General features: G+C 37.6%; 1 protein-coding gene across 5 annotated transcripts in view; it reads right to left on the bottom strand.

The window, feature by feature from the left end:
* ARHGAP44 (Rho GTPase activating protein 44) overlaps positions 1-20,426 on the bottom strand; it is a 190,100-nt gene that overhangs the window by 4,389 nt on the left and 165,285 nt on the right. For 2 of the 5 annotated variants that reach the window (XM_069076818.1, XM_069076819.1), the window contains 3 exons: positions 15,200-15,345; positions 1,765-2,139; positions 904-1,025 (listed from right to left, as the gene is read on the bottom strand). In XM_069076818.1, the coding sequence (XP_068932919.1) occupies positions 928-1,025; positions 1,765-2,139; positions 15,200-15,345 (619 nt within the window). In that variant the 3' untranslated portion in view covers positions 904-927. The other 3 variants (XM_069076822.1, XM_069076821.1, XM_069076820.1) reach the window with 2 other exon arrangements.

The following is a 20,426-nucleotide window of genomic DNA, read 5'->3' as shown; positions in this document are numbered from 1 at the left end:
CTGATCCTGGGTCTCCCAACGCTGGGGCCGACGCTCTTACTCACTGCGCCACCTAGCCACCCCTGGGAGAGTACTCTGTCAGGACTAGTACAAAGGTGTCCTGGGATTTTTTTTTTGTTGTTGTTATGATTACAGAGATCATAGATTTGAGATGTATGATTACAGAGATCATTGATTTGAGAGTTTGGGAACATGGATGCTGGATAATCAAGAATATGTTAACAGCAAGTATTCATTAGTGAAAATGCCTTAACTTGAAAGGCTTAGGTCCGTCTTTAGGAGAAAGGCACTACCACAAGAATAAACCCACTCAATGAAGTGAGCTATAGAGGTAAATGGTATTCAAATATGTTTATCAAGGACTCTTTCTACAACTAAACTTCTTATAATCCAGAGATGTGAGGATCAAATGAGATGATAGTATTTGTAAAAAAGCACAGTTCCTGCCTGCCACATAATAGGCATTATACAACTGCTTATTCCTTTTCACCATTACAGAGATTGCTGACTGATTATAAAACATTCTTATTCTCTATTAAAACCATTGGATGGCTTGAAATGCAATGCAAAAATGTAACTCCTTTTGGGAAGAATACAAAGAAAAGCTCTTTGTTCTACAGAAGTGAGAATGAGAAGCTTTGAACAATGTTTAAAAATAAACCTTCCTGTTCATGAAATTATCTCAAAAGTCACATAAAAATGATTGTTAGTATCAAAATAAGCAAGTAGAAGACTAGGATTATTTTCCGATAGGGCATCCTTTTCTGCTCCTGGGTTCAATCACTAAGCTATCTGCTCTCTCACTTGAAGTTTGCCTGACTGTATCCCAAAGCTTTTGACTTTCTAAACAATGGGAACTTTTCCACGGCATTAGTTAGTTACATCAGGTGTTTTAAAATTCACCTTTGAATCTATATTTGAGCTTGGTCAGTGCCCTGAAAGAAAGTAGGTTTCAAAAGTGCTTTCTTCTTTCTTATCCAACAAATCACGTCTACTGAACAAATCTGTGAATTCGACTTTCATACCTAAAAATGGAAAAATTAATTTAGCTGGGATAATAGCTCAGCTGTTTTTATTTTATTTTAGTTAAAATTTAGCATTTTTAAAATAAAGACCTGAAGATAAATTATAGTTTACCATTTAGGATCTTAACCAAAACTATAATACCACTGAGATTGTAAAGAGGAATGATGTCTCAATAAACTTGGGCCCTTTCTTCCTGTTATTAGAAGCATGTTAACATAGGAAAGTCTCAATAGGCTACTAATAGTAAGAAAATGTCTTAAGTTATTCATTTATCTTTTCTTACTTTGGGACTCAGACAAGTTCTGTGACCTCCATTTTACACAGCAACAGAAATCTCTCAAATCTTTAAGCATAAAAGACTGATATATCTATTTTGATGCCTGCTGATTCATTAGTTAACCATGTTTTTATCACTTTACACATTTTCAAAGGCTCTTTTCAAAGTTTACTTCAGAGAAATTCAAAATTCATGGAATTCTAAAAGGCTCTAGCTGTCAATGTCAAAATGCGAAGAACAAAGAGAACATGGGCTCATTGCAAACTGTCCTAAATTCTAGCTTCTTTTCAATGGGTTTGCTGCTAGGAGTAAAAAGATGTTATCTTAATTATGACACCAACATAACAATCTCAATGTTATATAGAGATTGGTTAACCATCAATAAAATCAAATAACCTCTCCATTGTTCATATTCTACTAAAATTCAAAGAAAACTTCTAGAGAGCTAGTGGCTTGGTTACCTGTAGACATGCTTTCCCCAGAGGACATGCCATCTATCACAAGGTGGTCCACAGACTGTGAACCAGAGCCAGAGGTGTTTACTGTAGGAGGCTGGGGAGGTGGAAGGGTGGGCCTCTGTCGAGGCTTAGGAGTAGGCCGTGATTTGGTTAAAGTGCTTGTGATGACAGGAGTAGACAGGGAGAGTGTTGTAGCAGGGGGAAGCTGTCCTGAAACCAATAAGTAACCTTGAGGATAATTCAGTCCATAAGGAGAAGGGGTACTTGGTGGTGTAGGAGACAGGCTGACTGGCGATGGCTGGCCAGCAGACTGGTCAGTCATACCACCTAACTGACTGAAGGTGACCTTTGGTGGTATTGGTGCCAGCTTCTTTGAAACTGAAAGAAAAAAAAATACTATTAAAGTTCACTTCATTTGGTTTCTAAATATACTTTCATACTTTTACCTGGTCTTTTACTAAATCTGATAGATATTGAAAATTGTACTGGCTTCATTAACCCATATTTATTCATTCCACAAAAAATTTATTTGGAACTGATTACATGCAATATAAAATCAGGATAAATTAAATGGTAAGGGTTCAGGCTTCAACAGAGTATAACAAACAGGTTAGTACCAGAAAATTCTCTGCAAATTTCTACCTTATTATTTCCTACTGTTAGGAGTTACTGCTGTGCATAATGGCCACTACATCCAGACAGTAGAAAAGTACAAAACTAGAGAAGTAAATAAAGAGGATTTTCCAAAATAACACTAATCTGAATAGCTGAATTATAACTGAATACTTGAATAACTGAACAATTGAATTATACCTGAAATAACCCCATATTTTTTCTTCGCTGAAAGTGGAGCATATTTATTCCTACTAACAAATTTATTTGGTACATCATGCTAGATCTACATTAATTTCAGCTTTTTTGAGGGGAATGGGAGTTATTGCTGAATTCTAGAATGGGAATGGAAGTCTGGGAACACATTGATGATTTTCCGTGATTTGGGGAAGTGAAATCCTTCCTGTCTGTTATGACATATACCATTTGCTTGCAGAGCCCTATAGGAGGGTACCTTTCCCATCCCATGGTCAAGCTCTGTGCCATGCTGTACTCAGCACCATTGGTAATGAAAGTAAAAGGCATTATTTTAGGCACTTTAACACTAAGCCATCAGAAATGGTAGTGACAAGCAGAGGAGGAAATTTGTGTCAATGAATGCAGTGGTATGGGATGAGCCTTGAGCGTCTAATCAAAGGCCCAGGTGAGAAGCTGACATTTATACTTTTTATAAAGTTAGAATGTTTGAGTATATCATGAAGCTTGAGTCAATATAGTACCCACATAATTAGCCAACTTCGTGAATTCAGTCTAAAGTACAACCAAACTGGTTGCTTGGGTATCATGTTGATAACACATTGAGTGAATGACCAAATTTTTAATGTTTTATAGAACGACTGCTGTATTTGGAATCTGAAGAACTGCATTCAAATCTTTTATTTGAATGTGAGACCTGATGCAAGCCTCTTTATTTCTCTGAATCTCAGTTTCCTACTTTGTAAAATGAAGGGGATGGAACAGATGGCCCTCTTAACCCTAAATCTAGCTGTTCTATTCAGTGAAAAATGCCAAATTTTTCAGTGTTTTCCCACTTCTTCTAAGTAAATTGGTATTGACAACTGTAAGTGTAAAAAAGGAGACTATTTAGATTGAGACAAATAGCTCATAAAACTTTATTCATCAGAAAACAAATCAAAGTTCAATTTAAGATAATTAAGAAACATTAATTTGGAATGAAGAACTCAAGATGGAAAAATCTGATTTCTGACTGAGTCATTTAATTGATTCTGGATAAATCATATCACTTCCATTTTCCTCAGTTTCTTCATTTGGAAAAATGATATCATTTTCAAAATTTTCTCCTGATGTTTCTTTCCTCGCTGGCTTCCCTCCATATTTGAATAGCTTCTCCATTATGCTAGTGGATGATGAGAAAGGCTCTATTTCCCCATCTCCCACTGGAAACATGTAAATACAAATGAGAGATTTCTTAGCCACTTTTGGGTAGTTGAAGAGGATAGCTCATCATGGAAGACTCAGGCAATTAAGCTTCTCTCAGCCACCCTGGGTCTCCTCACTTTTTTCATTTCTTTCACTTTTTTCTTCAGTAACCACTCTCAAAACTACTTGAATAAATTCTTTCAGTCCTAATTCCTTGATTTGCCTTTTCTATAAGAGCCACATAGTGAAGATGATTTGTCTTCACTACTCTTGTTCTGCAACTCTAAATGGTTTAAATGGTTCACATCAGCATGCTCAAGTCTCTCTATGTCTCAAAACTCAGTACTCTCTGGCAATCTCTGTTTCATCAATTGCTTTGTCGCCCTGGAGAAACCTTTGCCCTTGGAAGCTACTGTCCTCATTGGTCCTGGAGGACTAGTTCAGGAAATCTCTCCCAGCTACTGTGCTTCAACTTCCTTCTCTCTAGCTATCTCCTCCTTTTCAACTGATTTGCTGCTGTGAAGACAGCCTTTTCTCTCTTTCTATCCATGATCTCTGCTATTTTTCTTGGATGGGGCATGTCAATCTATGGCCCTGTTGATTTACTCACCATTTCAACTTCCCTGATGGATTGTCCCTCTCTGGCCCCCCTTTGTTGTCTCTTTCCCCTTAGAATATAGATTCCTGGAAGTCAAGGACATGACTTTATTTTTGTATTTTTATCCAGAGAACATGTCATCTATCACAAGGTAGTCAACAGACTGTGAACCAGAGCCAGAAGTGCTTACTGTAGGTGACTGTAGAGGTGGTAGTGTGGGCCTCTGTCAAGGTTTAGGAGTAGGCAGTAATTTGGTTAAAGTGCTTGTGATGACAGGAATAGATAGGGACAGTGTTGTAGCAGGGGTAAGCTGGCATGGAACCAATAAGTAATATTGAGGATAATTCAGTCCACAGGGAGAAGGGATACTTTTCTATTTTTTTAATTTAAAAAATGTTTAAAAGTTAATTTATTATTAGTTTTCAACATTCACTTCCATAAGATTTTGAGTGTCAATTTTCTACCCCTCTCTGTCTTCCCTCCTCCCCAAGATGGCATGCAATCTGATTTAGGCTCTACTTATACATTCATATTAAACATATTTTCACATTAATCATGATGTAAAGAAGAATTAGAACTAATGAGAGGAACTAAAAAGAAGAAACAAAACAAAATAAACAGAGAGCAAGCAGTATGCTTCCATCTGCATTTAGATTTCAAAGTTCTTTCTCTGGATGTGGATAGAATTTTCCATCATGAGTCTTTTGGAATTGTCTTAGATCCTTGCATTGCTACAAAGAGCTAAGTTTATCAAATCCAGTCATTATATAATGTGTCTGTTAACTGTATACAATGTTCTCCTGGTTTTGCTCATTTTCACTCAGCATCTGAAGTCCACCTGCTCATCATTTCTTATAGCACAACAGTATTTCATTACATTCATACAGCACAACTTGTTCAGTCATTCCCCAACTGTTGGAATTTCCAATTCTTTGCCACCACAAGAAGAGCTGCTATAAATATTTTTGTACATGTGGATCCTTTTCCCGTCTTTATGACCTCTTTGGGATACAGACAGAGAAGTGGTATTTCTGGGTCAAAGGGTATGCACAGTTTTATAGCATAGTTCTAAATTGCTCTCCAGATCAGTTCACAACTCCACCAACAACGTATTAGTGTTCTAATTTTCCCACACCCTCTCCAACATTGATCATTTTTCTGTTTTGTCATGTTAGCCTATCTGATAGGTGTGATGTGATACCTGAGAGTTGTTTTGATTTGCATTTCTCTAACCAATAGTGATTTGGAAAATATTTTCATATGACTAAAGATGGCATTAAGTTCTAACTCTGAAAACTGCCTGTCCATATCCTTTGATCATTTATCGATTGGGGAATGACTTGTATTCTTGTAAATTTGACTCAGTTCTTTATATATTTTAGCAATGAGGCCTTTATCGGAGACATTTGTTGTAAATATTCTTTCCCAGTTTTCTGCTTCCCTCCTAATCTTGGTCACATTGGCTTTGTTTGTGCAAAACCTTTTCAATGTAATGCAATCAAAATCATCCACTTTGCATTTCATACTGTTCTCTATCTCTTGTTTGATCATAAATTCTTCCATTCTCAATAAATCTGAGAGGTAAACTATTATTTTCTGTCCCAGTTTGCATATGTCTATTTATTTATGTCTAAATTATGTAGTCATTTTGACTTTATTTTGGTATAGGGTGTTAGATGCTGGTCTATGCCTAATTTCTGCCATACTATTTTCCAGTTTTCCCAGCAATTTTTGTCAAATACTGAGTTCTTATTCCAGAAGCTGGAATCTTTGGATTTATCAAATAGTAGATTACTATAGTCATTGACTACTGTGTCTTGTATCTATTCCACTGATCTACCATTCTATTTCTTAGCCAGTACCAAGTAGTTTTGATGATTCCTGCTTTATAATACAACTTAAGATCCGGTATGGCTAGGCCATGTTCCCTAGCATTTCTTTTCATTAATTCCCTTGATATTCTGGACCTTTTGTTCTTCCAGATGAACTTTGTTACTATTTTTTCTAGCCCTATAAAATTATTTTTTTGGTAGTTTGATTGGTATGGCACTGAATAAGTAAATTTAGGTAGAATTGTCTATTTTATTATATTAGCTCAGCCCACCCATAAGCAACTGATATTTTTCCAATTATTTAGATCTGACTTTATTTGTGTGCAAAGTGTTTTGTAATTGTGTAGATATGGTTCCTGGGTTTGTTTTGGCAGGCAGACTCCCAACTATTTTATAATGTCTGCAGTAACTTTAAATGGAATTTCTCTTTTTATCTCTTGCTGTTGGGCTTTATTAGTTATATAAAGGAATGCTAGTGATTTCTGTTGGTTTACTGTTTATTGTTGTTTGTATGGTCAATTATGCTGATACTTTTCCTAATACTGAACCAGCCCTGCACTTCTAGTATAAATCCTACCTGGTCATAGTATATTATCCTCATGATAAACTGCTGCAATCTCTTTGATAATATTTTATTTAAAATTTTTACATCTATATTCATTAGAGAAATTGGTCTGTAATTTTCCTTCTCCATTTTGGCTCTTTCTGGTTTAGATATCAGTACCATTTTGGTATCATAAAAAGAATTCGGTAGGACTCCTTTTCTGTCTATGTAATATTAAAGAAAATTGAAAATCTTTCCTGCCCCTTAATAGGCTCATGTGACCTGATTTGAGCTTTGACCCATTCCACAGCTTGAGTCACATGGAGGCCATGGTGAAAGGAGCTTGCCAAAGGGGTGGAGCAGGAAGAGGAGAGTGAGGCAAAGCTAAGATGTGGGAGACAGCTGAGGCAGAGAAGCTAGCCTGAGTGAGAGAGGGAAGAATTTTGCCTAAGGGAGCTTGTTTGTGGGGAGGTCTAAAGGAGGGAGGGCTTGGGGATGGTGGCACTCCCTCCATTGGTGTTGTGTATAACCTTCTTTGTTACCATGGTGGACCTGGATTTCTAGTGTCTGAATAAATATCTTGGTTTCCTCTTTGAGGAAGAGAGTTTGTTACTTTCCTCTTCATTGCTGGTGAATTCATCCTTTTCTTTTTTTGTCTTTTTTGGGGGAAGCAGGGTGGGGAAGACAGGGTAACTGGTGTTAAGTGACTTGCCCAAGATCAAGCTGGTTAAGTGCCTGAGGCCGGTTTTGAATTCAGGTCCTCATGACTCCAGGGCCTGTGCTCTCATAACTATGCCACCTAGCTACCCCAAAATGTTTTTTTTTTAAAGCAATTGGGGTTAAATAACTTGCTCAAGGTTACATGGCAGTTATTTTTGTGTGGGTGCTGAGTATCTGAGGCCGGAACCGATCCTGGGTCTCCCGATGCAGAGGCTGATGCTCTTACTCACTGCAGCCACCTGGCCACCCCAAGGATTATGGTTCTTATTCCACTCTGATACCTTCTTCCATTATATGGGAGATTTCATCCCATTAACATTCACAGTTATGATTATAATCTGTGTCTTTCTCTCTGTCCTATTTCCCCCCCCCTTTATGCTTTTATTTCTCCTTTCTCCCTTTCCCTCCTCACTACAGTTTTGCTTTTGACTACTGCTTCCCTCAATCTTCCCTCCTTTCTATTAGCTCCTCCCATTTTCTTTTTCTTTTCTCCTCCTACTGCCTACAGGGCAAGTTAAATTTCTATACCTGAGTATGTTATTCCCTCCTTGAGCTAAATTGGATGAGAGTAAGGTTTAAACAATGCTCATCTCCCTCCCTTCTTTCCCTCTGATACAATATGTTTTTGAGCCTCTTTATGTGATACAATTTACCCTTTTTTGCCTCCTCCTTTCTTCTCCTATTATAATCTCTTTTCACCACTGAGTTAGGTTTTTTATCATCATGTAAAAGTCAATTTATAACCACACCCTCTGTCTATGTATATATCCCTTTTAAATGTCACAATAAAAATATACTTCTCAAGAGTTACAAGCATCATCTTCCCATGTATGTATGTAAACAGTTTGCTTTTACTGAATAACATGTTTTTTTCCCCCACTTTCTTGTTTACCTTCTTATGCTTCTTTTGAGTCATGAAGATCAAATTTTCCTTTGAGCTCTGATCTTTTCATCAGGAAGGTCTGAAAGTCCCTTGTTTCATTGAATGTCTATCTTCTCACCTGAAAGATTATGCTCAGTTTTGCTAAGTAGTTGATCCTTGACTGTAATCTAAGATCCTTTACTTTACTATCATATAGTATACTAGTCCTCTGATCTTTTAATGTAGAAGCTGTAAGGTCCTGCATAATCTTGACTGTGGTTCCACAATATCTGAACAGTTTCTTTCTAGTGGCTTGCAATACTTTCTCCTTGTCCTCATAATCTTGCAATTTGGCTACAAATTCAGCATTTTCAATTTGGGTTCTCTTTCAGGTAGTGATCAGTGGATTCTTGCACTATTTTACCATGTGATTCTAGAACTTCTGGGCAGTTATTGAAAGATGCTCTCTAGACTCTTTTTTTCATCATGGCTTTCAGAAAGACAAATAATTTTTAAATTGTCTCTCCTGGATCTATTTTCTAGGTCAGTTGTTTTTCAATGAGGTATTTTAAATTTTCTTCTATCTTTTTCATTCTTTTGATTTTGATTGACTGATTTTTGATGTCTCATAGAGTCATTAGCTTCCACTTGCCCAATTCTAATTTTTAATGAATTGTTTTCTTCATTTAGCTTTTGTATCTCCTTTTCCATTTGGCCAATTCTACTTTTTTAAGGAGTTGTTTTCTTCAGTGTACTTTCCCCCCCATTTTGTCAACAGTATTTTTTTGTCTTTTTGAAGGGGGGAATGCAGAGCAATAGGGGTTAAGTGACTTGCCAAACCTCACACAGCTAGTAAATGTTAAATGTCTGAGGCTAGATTTGAGCTCAGGTCCTTCTGACTCCAGGGCCAGTGCTCTATTCACTGTGCCAACTAGCTGCCCCTATCAGCTGTATTTTTAAAGGAATTGTTCAATTTTTCATCTGCCTTTCTAATTTGACTTTTAAAATCCTTCTTGAGCTCTTCTAAGAAGGCTTTTTGGACTTGAGACCAGTTCACAATCCCCTTTGAGGATTCAGATGTTAGTGATGACAATACTGTCCTCTTCTGAATGGGTGTTTTTATCTTCCGTGGCCCCATAGTAATAATCTGTGATCTTTGTTTTTCTATATTGCTTTTTGCTCACGGTTTTTGACTTTCTCCTGGCTTTTAAAGTTGAACTCTGCTTCTGGGGTATGGGAAGCACTGTCCCAAGTTTCTTATGTGGGTGCCTAGGGACCTGATTACTGGTTTTGTGTGTTGGGGACTCTGGTGCTGGCAGCTAGAGGCTGTAGAGTTTACTTGGTGCTGAACTGGAGTTTTTGGTGGTAGCTGGGGTGTGCAGAGGCCAGGTGGGGTTTTTCTGCATTTCCCCTGGTTTACACTGAAGCTCGGGAGGGGGTGGGATGTGAATATGGGGTTAGTCTGGCCGCTGGAGGTCACTTCCTCATCTGTGGCTACAATGGAGCATAGGTAGGCTCAGTCACTGGTTGATACCCGTCTGCCTTCCCAAGTGGTGGTTCTCTGCCCTGGTATCTGAAGTTTCCCCTAGGTACACACAGGGGTCCTGGTATTGGTGCTTGACCACTCCACCACCCTGGGGCTCAGTATCTCCTGCTGGTCCACTGAGGTGGGGGATGCCACTGGTTTGCCAGGACACCTTCCATCCTGTACTGGTCCCCTTCAGCCACAGCAAGAGGGACCTTTCCTGTTAATCCCAATAGCCTCACAAGCCAAAAGACGGCTGCACCCCATCTTTTTGCTGGCTCTACCTGCTCCAGGATTTTTCCTGAGGTGGTATTTTCTGGTTTTTCAATTTTCTGGTAATGGAGGGTGAGACGAACTTAGTGCTTACTCTGCCATCTTGGCTCCCAGCAGTGACAAAATTTGCATTTTAATCTGTATTTTTTTTTTTATCCTGAGCACTTAGTATTGTGCTTGACACTAGTAAGTACTTAATAAATGTTTTTATTTTTCAACTTTAAAATTTTATTTTTCTTAACTCCTCTAGTTTTCCTCTTATGGTCATGAAAGATATTAATAACAAGTGGATTGTGTCTTCAATGGAAAATTTACAATAGTAAACAAAATTAGAGAGAGAAGAAAATATCATTAGAAAACTTCAAACCTTGCCAGGATTAAGTAAGGATTGAAGGCCAATTGGCTCTAGAAGAAATATTGTCCACATCACAAAACAACAAGGTTCCAAAGTTGGAAGGAACCTCACTGGCTATCCAGGCCAACCTATAACTAAATAAAAATCTCCAGGTACAATACATCTGACAGCAGGTCACCTAGCCTTCATTTAAAGACCTTCAGCAAGAACCTATCAATGATGAAAGTAGCCCATTCCTTTTTTTTTTTTTTTTTGCCTTTTGGAGGGCAATTGGGGTTAAGTAACTTGCCCAAGGTTACATGGCTAGGTTTTTGTGTGGGTGTTAAGTGTCTGAGGCTGGAACTGAACTCAGGTCCTCCAGACTCCAGGGCTAGTGCTTTACTCACTGAGCCACCTAGCCGCCCCCCATTTTTAATTAGCTCTAATTTTAAGACGATTTTCTTGATATTAAGCCTAAATTGGCCTCCAAGGAACTTCTAACTTTTGCTTTTCCCCTTTGAGGCTGAAGTCTAACCTCTTTCCTGATGTGACAACTTTTTAAGTCTTCAATGAGGCATTAGTAACTATTTCTCTTTCCATATGGAAAAAGAAAATCTGCTTATTTAAAAATATTTTTTTCTAGTTCACTCCATCTGCCTGGAAGAAAAACTACATTTTTGGGGGAAATAATAAACAAAGAATAACAGGACAAAGCTCTCCAGGAATCCGAATAGCATAAATAGAAGGTCATATAATCATCTTTTGTTTCTGCCCATAAAAAGCATCATGCTCACATGGTTTGCATACATTTAACAGTCTTGGTTACTTGACAGTCTTTGGATACAGTCTTCTTTTCTAAGTGCTCTGTCTACAGCTCTTCTGACCCAGGAAGCTTGTTGGCTCCATCATAACAGTTGACATCAGACCCTGGTTGTGCTGCCAGGAGAAGAAGAGGAAGAGGAAGAAGGCTCAAAGTTCACTCTGGATAAGGTTCTTGATTTTGTTCATGTTGTGATCAATGGCACCTGAGAACAACTGGATCCAGTTTTCTTCTTCATGAGGACACACCACTTGCTTTTGTGATTTCAAGAACCTTTTTCAACATAGATGCAAGTTTTGCAGCATTTAATCACACAGCCATTCAATTAAAAGATGGACACATGCTAAGGCCAATTCATCCACACTAAGGCTGATGTTGTTGGAAATGTCTATAATGTCATCCAGCTGGGCAACCTGACCTGAGACAACTGTCTTCCCATGGGTTTCCACTGATGACCTGACATTCTTGAGGCTACTTTTAGAAGCTTTCATCAGTCCCATGCAAGGGCTGAGAGCTGCTGGCCCTCTTCTGACCCACATGTGTCCCTATTATCCCAAGATCCCAATTCATCATCTTGCAAGATGTCACTGTAAGGGTCTCCACTGTTCCCCTGTGCCTGCTCCATTTCCTCAAGTGCACCCCTCATTATCCTCAGATATGAAGCCACCATTAAAAGGGCTGCTGCTGTTATCTTTTGCTAGGTGAGACACCTGGTAACATGCTTCCCAGATACTGCTAGTTGATATGAGATACTCATGTGATCTGCATTGAGGTCTAGCTCTGACAATCACCTCCACAAGCTGGGCCATTTCCTCCACTACATCCACAATGGTATCTTGAACCATTTTTCATAATGTGATACCTTGGTCTTTGGAAAGCCAATAGTAAGCAGAAACTTCTGCCAATACAACATTCTGGATACTTTCACATGTTTCCTGCAGTCCTCTGGGGAAGGCAGGGGTGGTCTTGAGAATGCCAGGTCTTCATGATTCCAAGACAAGTCAGTTATCCATTGTGCCACCAGATCAGTAGGTAAAATTATCTTTAATTACATAAATGTCTTTCCTAGGACTGATGATTTTAGAATCCAAGGAAAGTAAATATATTTAATTTGATCCCTTAATAATGATTCTCATTAGCTTTTATGATTGGCAAGTTAGTGGAATATATTAAATAATATTTTTTCAATGAAATAAGTAATGTACTAGGAGTAAAAAAAGTTTCTATACAATTACAATATTTGACAAGTCTGGTACATTTAGAGTTCTTTGATAAGCTAAGCAAGAATATGCACAAGGAACAGAAACTGGATCTAATTTATGAAGACTTTACAAAAAAAAACCAGATAAGATTCTATGCCAAAGGTTCCAAAAAGTGAGTCAATATTCAATTTTAAAATGTGTAAAATTTCACTAATGGTAGGCGGTTGGCTGAGAGAAACAACTATAAAGAAATGACAATTCCTCAGGTATTAGTGATGGAAGAAGTCATTTTGTAAAGGTTGTTCACAAATCAATGAATGATTTAATATACATTTTTAATCACATACTATGTGCCAGGTATTGTGCTAGATGCCAGGAATACAAATGCAAAAGCAAAGCAGGTTCTGTCCTCTAAGAGCTCATATTCTACTGGCAGGAGGTTGAAGGGTGGGGTAAAGAAGGGAGATAAAATACATTCACAGATAAATAAATAAAGGACCTATTTTAAAAACACAAAGTGATCTGGTGAATGAAATGCCTCTTGAAGTATGTGGCACTTGAGGCAAGAAAAGCCTAGGGTTTCCAAGAGACCAAGGTGAGTATGGAGAATATTCCAAATCACACTTTATGCAAAGACAGAACTGGGAAAGGGAATACTGTGCACAGGGAATAGCAAATAGGACAGTTTAGCTGGAACATGGTTTCTTGAAAGGCAATATATGAACTATAACAGTCTGGATAGTCTGAAACCATGTTGTGAAGGGCTTTAAAAATCAAAACAGAGGAATGTGTATTTTATCCTCAAGGCAACAGGGAGGGAAGCACTGAAGTTTCCTGAGCAAGATAGTGACATAGTTGGACTGATACTTTAGGAATTTGAATTTGGCAGCTGAGTTAAGACTAGATGGGAGTGGAAATTGGAGGAGGAATGCAGGGAGATCAGTTATAAGGCCAGTCTAATTTCTCATTTCTGGGATGATGAATCATGACACATGGTAGGTGAGACATGGAGGATGATCCAGGGAAAGGAGAAGGAGGAAGAGATCAGACAGGTAGGAAAATTACCATGACAGATCAGAGGCCCAAAAACCCAGAGAGGAGAAAGTATCCAAAAGGAGGTGGTGGTTAACAGTGTTAAATGCTATAGAAACATAACAAAAAGAATAAGAATTGAAAAAAAAAAACCCCATTAGATTCAGCACTAAAGAGATCATTGGTAACCTTGAAGAGACAAGTTTAAGTGAAGTGTAGGGAATGGAAGTCGGATAAGATGTTGAGAAGTGAATAAGTATAAAAAGTAATAAATAAGTAAGAAAGTGCTGAGAGAAAGTCCAGGCAGATTTTTCTGTCTTCGGCTGTGAAGAGGAGGTAAGCTACATGAGATGATGCTCTTCTGAGAAATGAAATGCCATGTGAATGATGATTATGCAAATGTACAAAAATACTACATTGTGTGATGCACAAAGCAGTCATTTAGCGATTTCCTTGAAGATATGCTCCACTGCTACAGCTAGAGTTCTGCCCTTGTATAGAACTATGATGTACTCACACTTAGATCTCAAAGGCTGAAGACTGAGATATCCAAAGGAAAGGTAAATTCAAATGATAATGTAGAAACAGCTGAATAAGAATGCACTAAGAATCATAGGGCTCTTTAGCTCCAAAAGATGGAGACCAAAATGAATACAATCAAATTTCATTCAGTTGTGAAAAGGATTCTGGATAGCATGGAATCAAACAATTTCAACAAATCCTTGTACTAAGGAGGCAACGAAACCTAAAATGAGCAAATATAGTGCAAATGAAAGTATTATTTTATTTTTGAATGAACTTGCCATTTTATCAGTGTAAAATAAAGTTTCCCAATAAAGAAATTATCTCTACTAGGGCACCTGCCCTACAACTTACAGTCTTGGAACACTGAATGAGTCACTTAGAGGTTAAGTGTCTTTGCTGAGGGTAAATGACACAGCTAGTTTGTGTCGGAGATCAGACCTGAAACCATAGAGCCTTCTTGACTTTGAGGTCAATTCTCTATGCTCTGTACAACACTGTTTTTCAATTTAATTTTTATTTTACAAGTTATAAATATATGGAGTTTGTTAACCCAAGAAGCATTGTCCATTCAAAAAAAAATTCCTGGATCATGGACATGACATAATTTATTAGCAATTTATCGAAGGTTAATGTTAGACTTTGAAATTGACCTCAAGGAGAGTAGTTATGTCTTTTCTACAGTATGTCTCTTAATGGCACTGCCAAAGATGGTACACTGGTCTGGATGGGCTAGTTGGGTAGTTCATATGTGTCCCTCTGAAACCTTACTACTCAGTCTTGGTAGAAGTGAATAATACCCTCTGCCTTGCTAGATTTTACTAGCTGTACAATGAGAAAACATTGAACAAAGCTAAAGGAGAAAAGGTTTCTATACAATGCTAGATTTTTCTATAGCATATTAGTGCTGGAAGTAGACTTAGAGATTATATTTTACGAGGAGAAAACTGAGGATATAATTCACCTAAGGTTATATAGTTACATCTGAACATAAGTATAGGGCAAAGTGGTAAGATAATACCTTTTGAATTAAAATTGTAGACTAGAACCCTAGGTACAATCTATTAAGTCCCACAGCTTTTGCCTTTGTTCCCGGTTTAAAGGAAGTTTAAAACTAGTTGGAACTCAAACCCTCAGGGGGTTGAAGACAAGTACTAAGGAGAAAGGAGACAAAAGTAATACCTTTCCGGAGTGTGTGAGGGCTCTGATCTGTGGGAGGCTGGCTGAGAGTGGTCATCGGCTGTGTACTCACACAGAGGACTCCATGACTGGAGCTTTGACTCTCCTTTTGCCCAGACCCTGGCAAAAGCTCCTTGCTTTGTAAAGTGCTGAAACAAACACAAGGAATGACATATAAGCTTATTAAAACCCAATATCACTTCCACCTAATGAAAATACTAATCATTTTTCAAGGCACAAGTCAAATCTCACTTCTGAGGGGAAGTCCTTACTAGAAAATTCAGTCTATCATTAGATAGCTCCCTTCTCTGAACTTTGGTAGCACTTATTGTCTATACCACTCATGTGGTACTTACATTCTATTTTTTCTTGTCTATAAGTCTACTCAACTTGACTGTAAGCTTCTTAAAGGCAGAGTGTATATCATATTCATCTTTCTATCTTGTTCTGTTCCAACTGAAAATTTAAGATAACTGGCAAATATTTAGTTATTCAATGGACATTCCCAACAAGTCTAAACCTGAATAAAACAGATATTTCAGTACTTTTTCCTCTATTCCTTAGCTGATTAACAATGTATTTCAGAGTACACACGAAGCAAAGTTCTCCATTTTAAGAAATAAAAGTACATAGAATCAGGGCCCTGTTTATGAATTCCTGAACTCCTTTCCATCCTCTGGCAGTCAGTTCCTGGGGTTGAAGCATTTAAAAGAATTTTCTGTTAGGCAAATGAAATTTCAAAATCAATCCCTGAGCATATTTTTATTTTTAAAAATTTATTTATTTTTAGTTTTCAATATTCACTTTTATAAGATTTTGAGTTCTAAATTTCCCCCTTCTCCTTCCCCCCCCAAAATGTCAAGCAATCTGATATATGTCATTACATCTATAATCATATTAAACATATTTCCTCATTAGTCATATTGTGAAAGAAGAATCAGAACAAAAGGAAAAACTATGAGAAAGAAAAAACAAAACAACAACAGCTTCAGTCTGCATTCAGACTCCATAGTTCTTTCTCTGGATATGGATAGCATTTTTCATCATGAGTCTTTTGGAATAGATTTAGATTATTGCATTGCTGAGAAGAGCTAAGTTTATCAAAGCTGCTCATCACACAATGTTGCTGTTAGTGTGTACAATATTCTGGTTCTGCTCACTTCATTCAGCATCAATTCATGCAAATTCTTCCAGGGTTTTCTGACATCTGTATGTTCATCATTTCTTATGGAAAAACAGTGGATAATACCACAACTTGTTCAACCATTCCCCAATTGATGGGCATCCCCTCAATTCCCAATTCTTTGTCACCACACTAAGAGCTCCTATAAATATTTTTGTACACGTGGGTCCTTTTCCCATGTTTATGACCCCTTTGGAATACAGACCTAGTTAGCGGTATTGCTTGGTCAAAAAGTACAAAGTTTTATAGCCATTTGGGTATAGTTCCAAATTGCTTTACAGAATCGTTGGATCAGTTCACAATTCTCTGAACATATTTTTAAAGCCCTACCCCTACCCTCTGATTCTCAAGCTATTACCATCTCCACCCCAACAGTATGGTCCTGAAAGACCTTTGAAGTCTGGCAAGAACCACCATCAGGTGGTTCACTGACCTGCTGATTCTTATAACTTGTCTCATTTGTAAGTAATGGTGAATCTTGGGACCTTCTCTCAAACCCCAGAATCATAGCTGGCTAATAGTGCAACAAGCACTTCCAGTGATGTTCTTAGAGACATTTCGGTCATGTAAATAAGCTTCTTGGGGTCACTCAACCCCAAAAGGAGATTCCACCACTACCTTACCCCTCCTTCTCAGAACCACTGCATGTTAAAGGACATCCAGGTCTATTATACAACCCACTTTGGGGTAGTATGATAAAGCAAAGGGACATAAGTCTTCTCACAGTGGCTGCTTCTCTCTCCCAAATCCTAGGGAATTATTATTATATCTATTATGGCTTTGTAATTAATCTCAAAAATTTATCAACCATCTATGGACTTTAACTGGCTAGTAATTATTCCTATGGGAAACTGGAGTGGATTGTAAACAAAGTCAGCACAACAACCAATATTAAAGTTCAAACAATCTTTTCATCGAAAGGACAAGTCAGGGACAGACATTTCTAAGCTAAACAAAATTTTATCGGCCAACTCCTGAATTGGCTATTTTCAGTGACTCAAGGGAGCTGAAATACTGGAGTAGAAAGCAAAAGAGGTAATTTTTTTCCTCATAAAAGAGGCAGATCCAGTATTTTCCTTTACCTTTTTGGGAATCAGTTCACTCTGATTTATCTTTTAATCATAGAGTGATTAAAATAAACAACAGCTGGGACAGAACAGTAGTCCTCTTGGGACAGTCAGAGAAGATTTGAAGAAAAGTCCCAAGACTGAGATTTGGTCCCTGTGGAGTCTAAATACCTCTAGGCTAGTACCACTGAAACAGCAAGTGGCGAGCCCTGGGGCTAGTTGGGTTGGGAGACAGACTTAGCCCCAGCCACAGGAACTTTCATCTCCTGGATAGTGTAAGGAGTTGGGCATCTGAGCAGGGGAAGATTGAGGGAATTTCTACTGATAAGGCATGCCAGACCCCACTGTGCTTCTGAGATGCAGCTTTGGGAGAAAAGGAACCAGCACACACCCAAGTGAGTGCAGAAGCAGTGGGGCATGGAGACCACTGGCTGTGGGCAGTTACAGGAGGACAGAATTCTTGTTTTTGGTTCCAGGCCAGAGGGGAGATCTGAGCAAAAGGAGTATCTGAGGCCAGAGGCACTCATACCCCATACCCATATCCCATGATTAGAGGTGATTATAATAATAAGTTGCTATAAAGTAAAAAAAAAAAAGAACAGGCAAAGGATAAAGAACTCAATTATAGAAAGTCACTATGGGAACAGAAAAGACCAGGGTTAATATTCAGAGGAGGATACTGAAGGAAAAAAAAGCCTCTCCTACCCCAAAGAGAAGTCATGGTTACCTGCCCAAAAAGAATTCATAGAACTTTAAAAAGACTTTAAAAAATCAGCACTTATTAGAAATCAAAATTTTAAAATCAAATGAGAGAGACTGAGGAAAAATTAAAAAAAGAACAATCCAAGAAAAACAAGAAGTATATATGAAAAGAAAGCCAATCAATTGGCAAAGGAGATCCAGAATCTTTTTTTTTTGGGGGGGGGAGGACAATTGGGGTTAAGTGACTTGCCCAAGGTCACAGGCTAGTTTTTGTGTTAAGTATCTGAGGCTGGATTTGAACTCAGGTCGTCCTGACTCCAGGGCCAGTGCTCTGTTCACTGCACCACCTAGCCACCCCAGGAGATCCAGAATCTTAAGGAAGAAAACAAGTCTATGAAAATTAGAATTGGGCAAGGGGAAGCCAGAGATCAAGAAATAATAAAACAAAATATAAAGAATGAAAAAATAGAGGAGAAAGTGAAACATTTCATAAGAAAAACAACTAATCTGGAGAACAGATCAAGGGGAGAAAACATAAGAATCATCATACTACTTGAAAGCTATGACAAAAAAGAATCTTGATACAATAATATAAGAAATAATTAAAGAAAATTTTATTGAAGTGTTAGAACAAGAGGGAAAAGTAAAAATAGAAAAAAATCTACCAATCACCATCTGAAAGAGAGCCTATGAGGAAAACCTACAAGCATATCATAGCTACATTCCAAAATCTCCAGCTTAAGGTGAAAATATGAGCAACAAGAAAAAAAAAGAATTCAAATATGGCAGAGCCACAATTAGACTCATACAAGACTAAACAGTGGTGACACTAAAGGACAGCAAGTTTTGGAACACTATATATCAAAGAACAAAAGAACTGGTGTTGCAGCTGAAAATATCATACCCAGAAAAGTTAAACATAATCCTGAACAGAAAAAAAAGATATTCAATGAATCGCCAGACTTTAAGAATTTTGTTGCAAAAAAAAATCTGAACTTAATAGAAAATTTGATATACAAGATCCTATACATCAAAGACTAATTAAAAGGGACTCAATAGACTGTTTGCTTTTTATATTAGGATATGTAAAATGCAAGTCTAAGATTGTTATTAGTAATCAGGTAGTTCAAAAGAAAGGCTGGGGTAGAACTGAGTATGATGTGATTCTAAAAAGCAAAACCATTTAGGAAAAGGTAAAAAGAGTAATTATACAAATGAGGTATGAGAGGAAGAGCTGACACAGAGGAATTAGATTGGGGAAGAGTTCTAGTAGTTCTGGAACTCGATTCTCAATGGTAATGGGTTAAAGAGGGAACTATATAGGCATAAAAATCTAAATTCAGAAAGAAGTAAAAGGCTAAGGGGACAGGAAGTGGGGAGAAGATTAAGGGAAAGATTTTTAGAGGGAACCCTACTTACATCAGATCTGGGTGAAAGTGAGGATTATATCTTTATTCTATCTATTTATGAATAAAAGTCTTCTAAATTTATAAAGAGGATGAGAAAATAGGATGGGGGGTACAGAAGGGTGTCTAGATTGGTTGGAATAGAATATAAAGGGAATAACATATATATTAAGTGCTACAAACATCTTCCAAATACAGATAGAAACAAGAGGGTAAAGGGAAAGGGAAGGGGAGAGAATAAGGGAGGGATCTTTGGAGGAGGGGGTAGGTCAAGTAACAGAAGGGCAGTAGTAGGTAGAAGTAAAGTAGAGGAGTTAGGAGGGATAGGAAATAAGAGATACACACAAACATAAAATAAAGATCAGGAGTAGAATTCACTAGGGAAAAAGGCAGGAGAAATAAGCATGCTCTCAGAAAACGTTAAAGCTAAAATAGATTCAATTAAAAGAGAAATACAGGGAATCTACATTATATGTCACCTACATTAATCAATATTATTTTAGACTACTTAAAATAACTAGACAAAATAAGGTTGGAATATTGCTGTGGTTGAGGAAATGATGAGTCGATGGACTTAGAAAAATATGGAAAATTTGGATTTATCAACAAAGATGTTATCCACCCTCAGGGAAGTAGAGGGTAAATAAGTAAAGTACAGTCATACATAGATGCATATGAATGTATATGTCTATATATGAATAGGATTATAGACATCTAAGTATATGTATATGTATGCATGTATTTATGCATATATGTGTATATATATTATATGTATGTATTCACAAACACATACATATTTGCACTTAATTGTAGCCTTCTTGGGGGAGGTGAGGAGGAAGAGAGATAAGAGATCAAAGGAAAAAGTGCACAGC

Source organism: Petaurus breviceps, unplaced genomic scaffold (genome assembly GCF_028583685.1).
Source record: "Petaurus breviceps papuanus isolate PSGF00001 unplaced genomic scaffold, PetGlider_PUasm1.0 90925, whole genome shotgun sequence".
Classification (NCBI taxonomy): Eukaryota; Metazoa; Chordata; class Mammalia; order Diprotodontia; family Petauridae; genus Petaurus; species Petaurus breviceps.
This window is presented reverse-complemented; position numbering and strand designations above follow the sequence as displayed.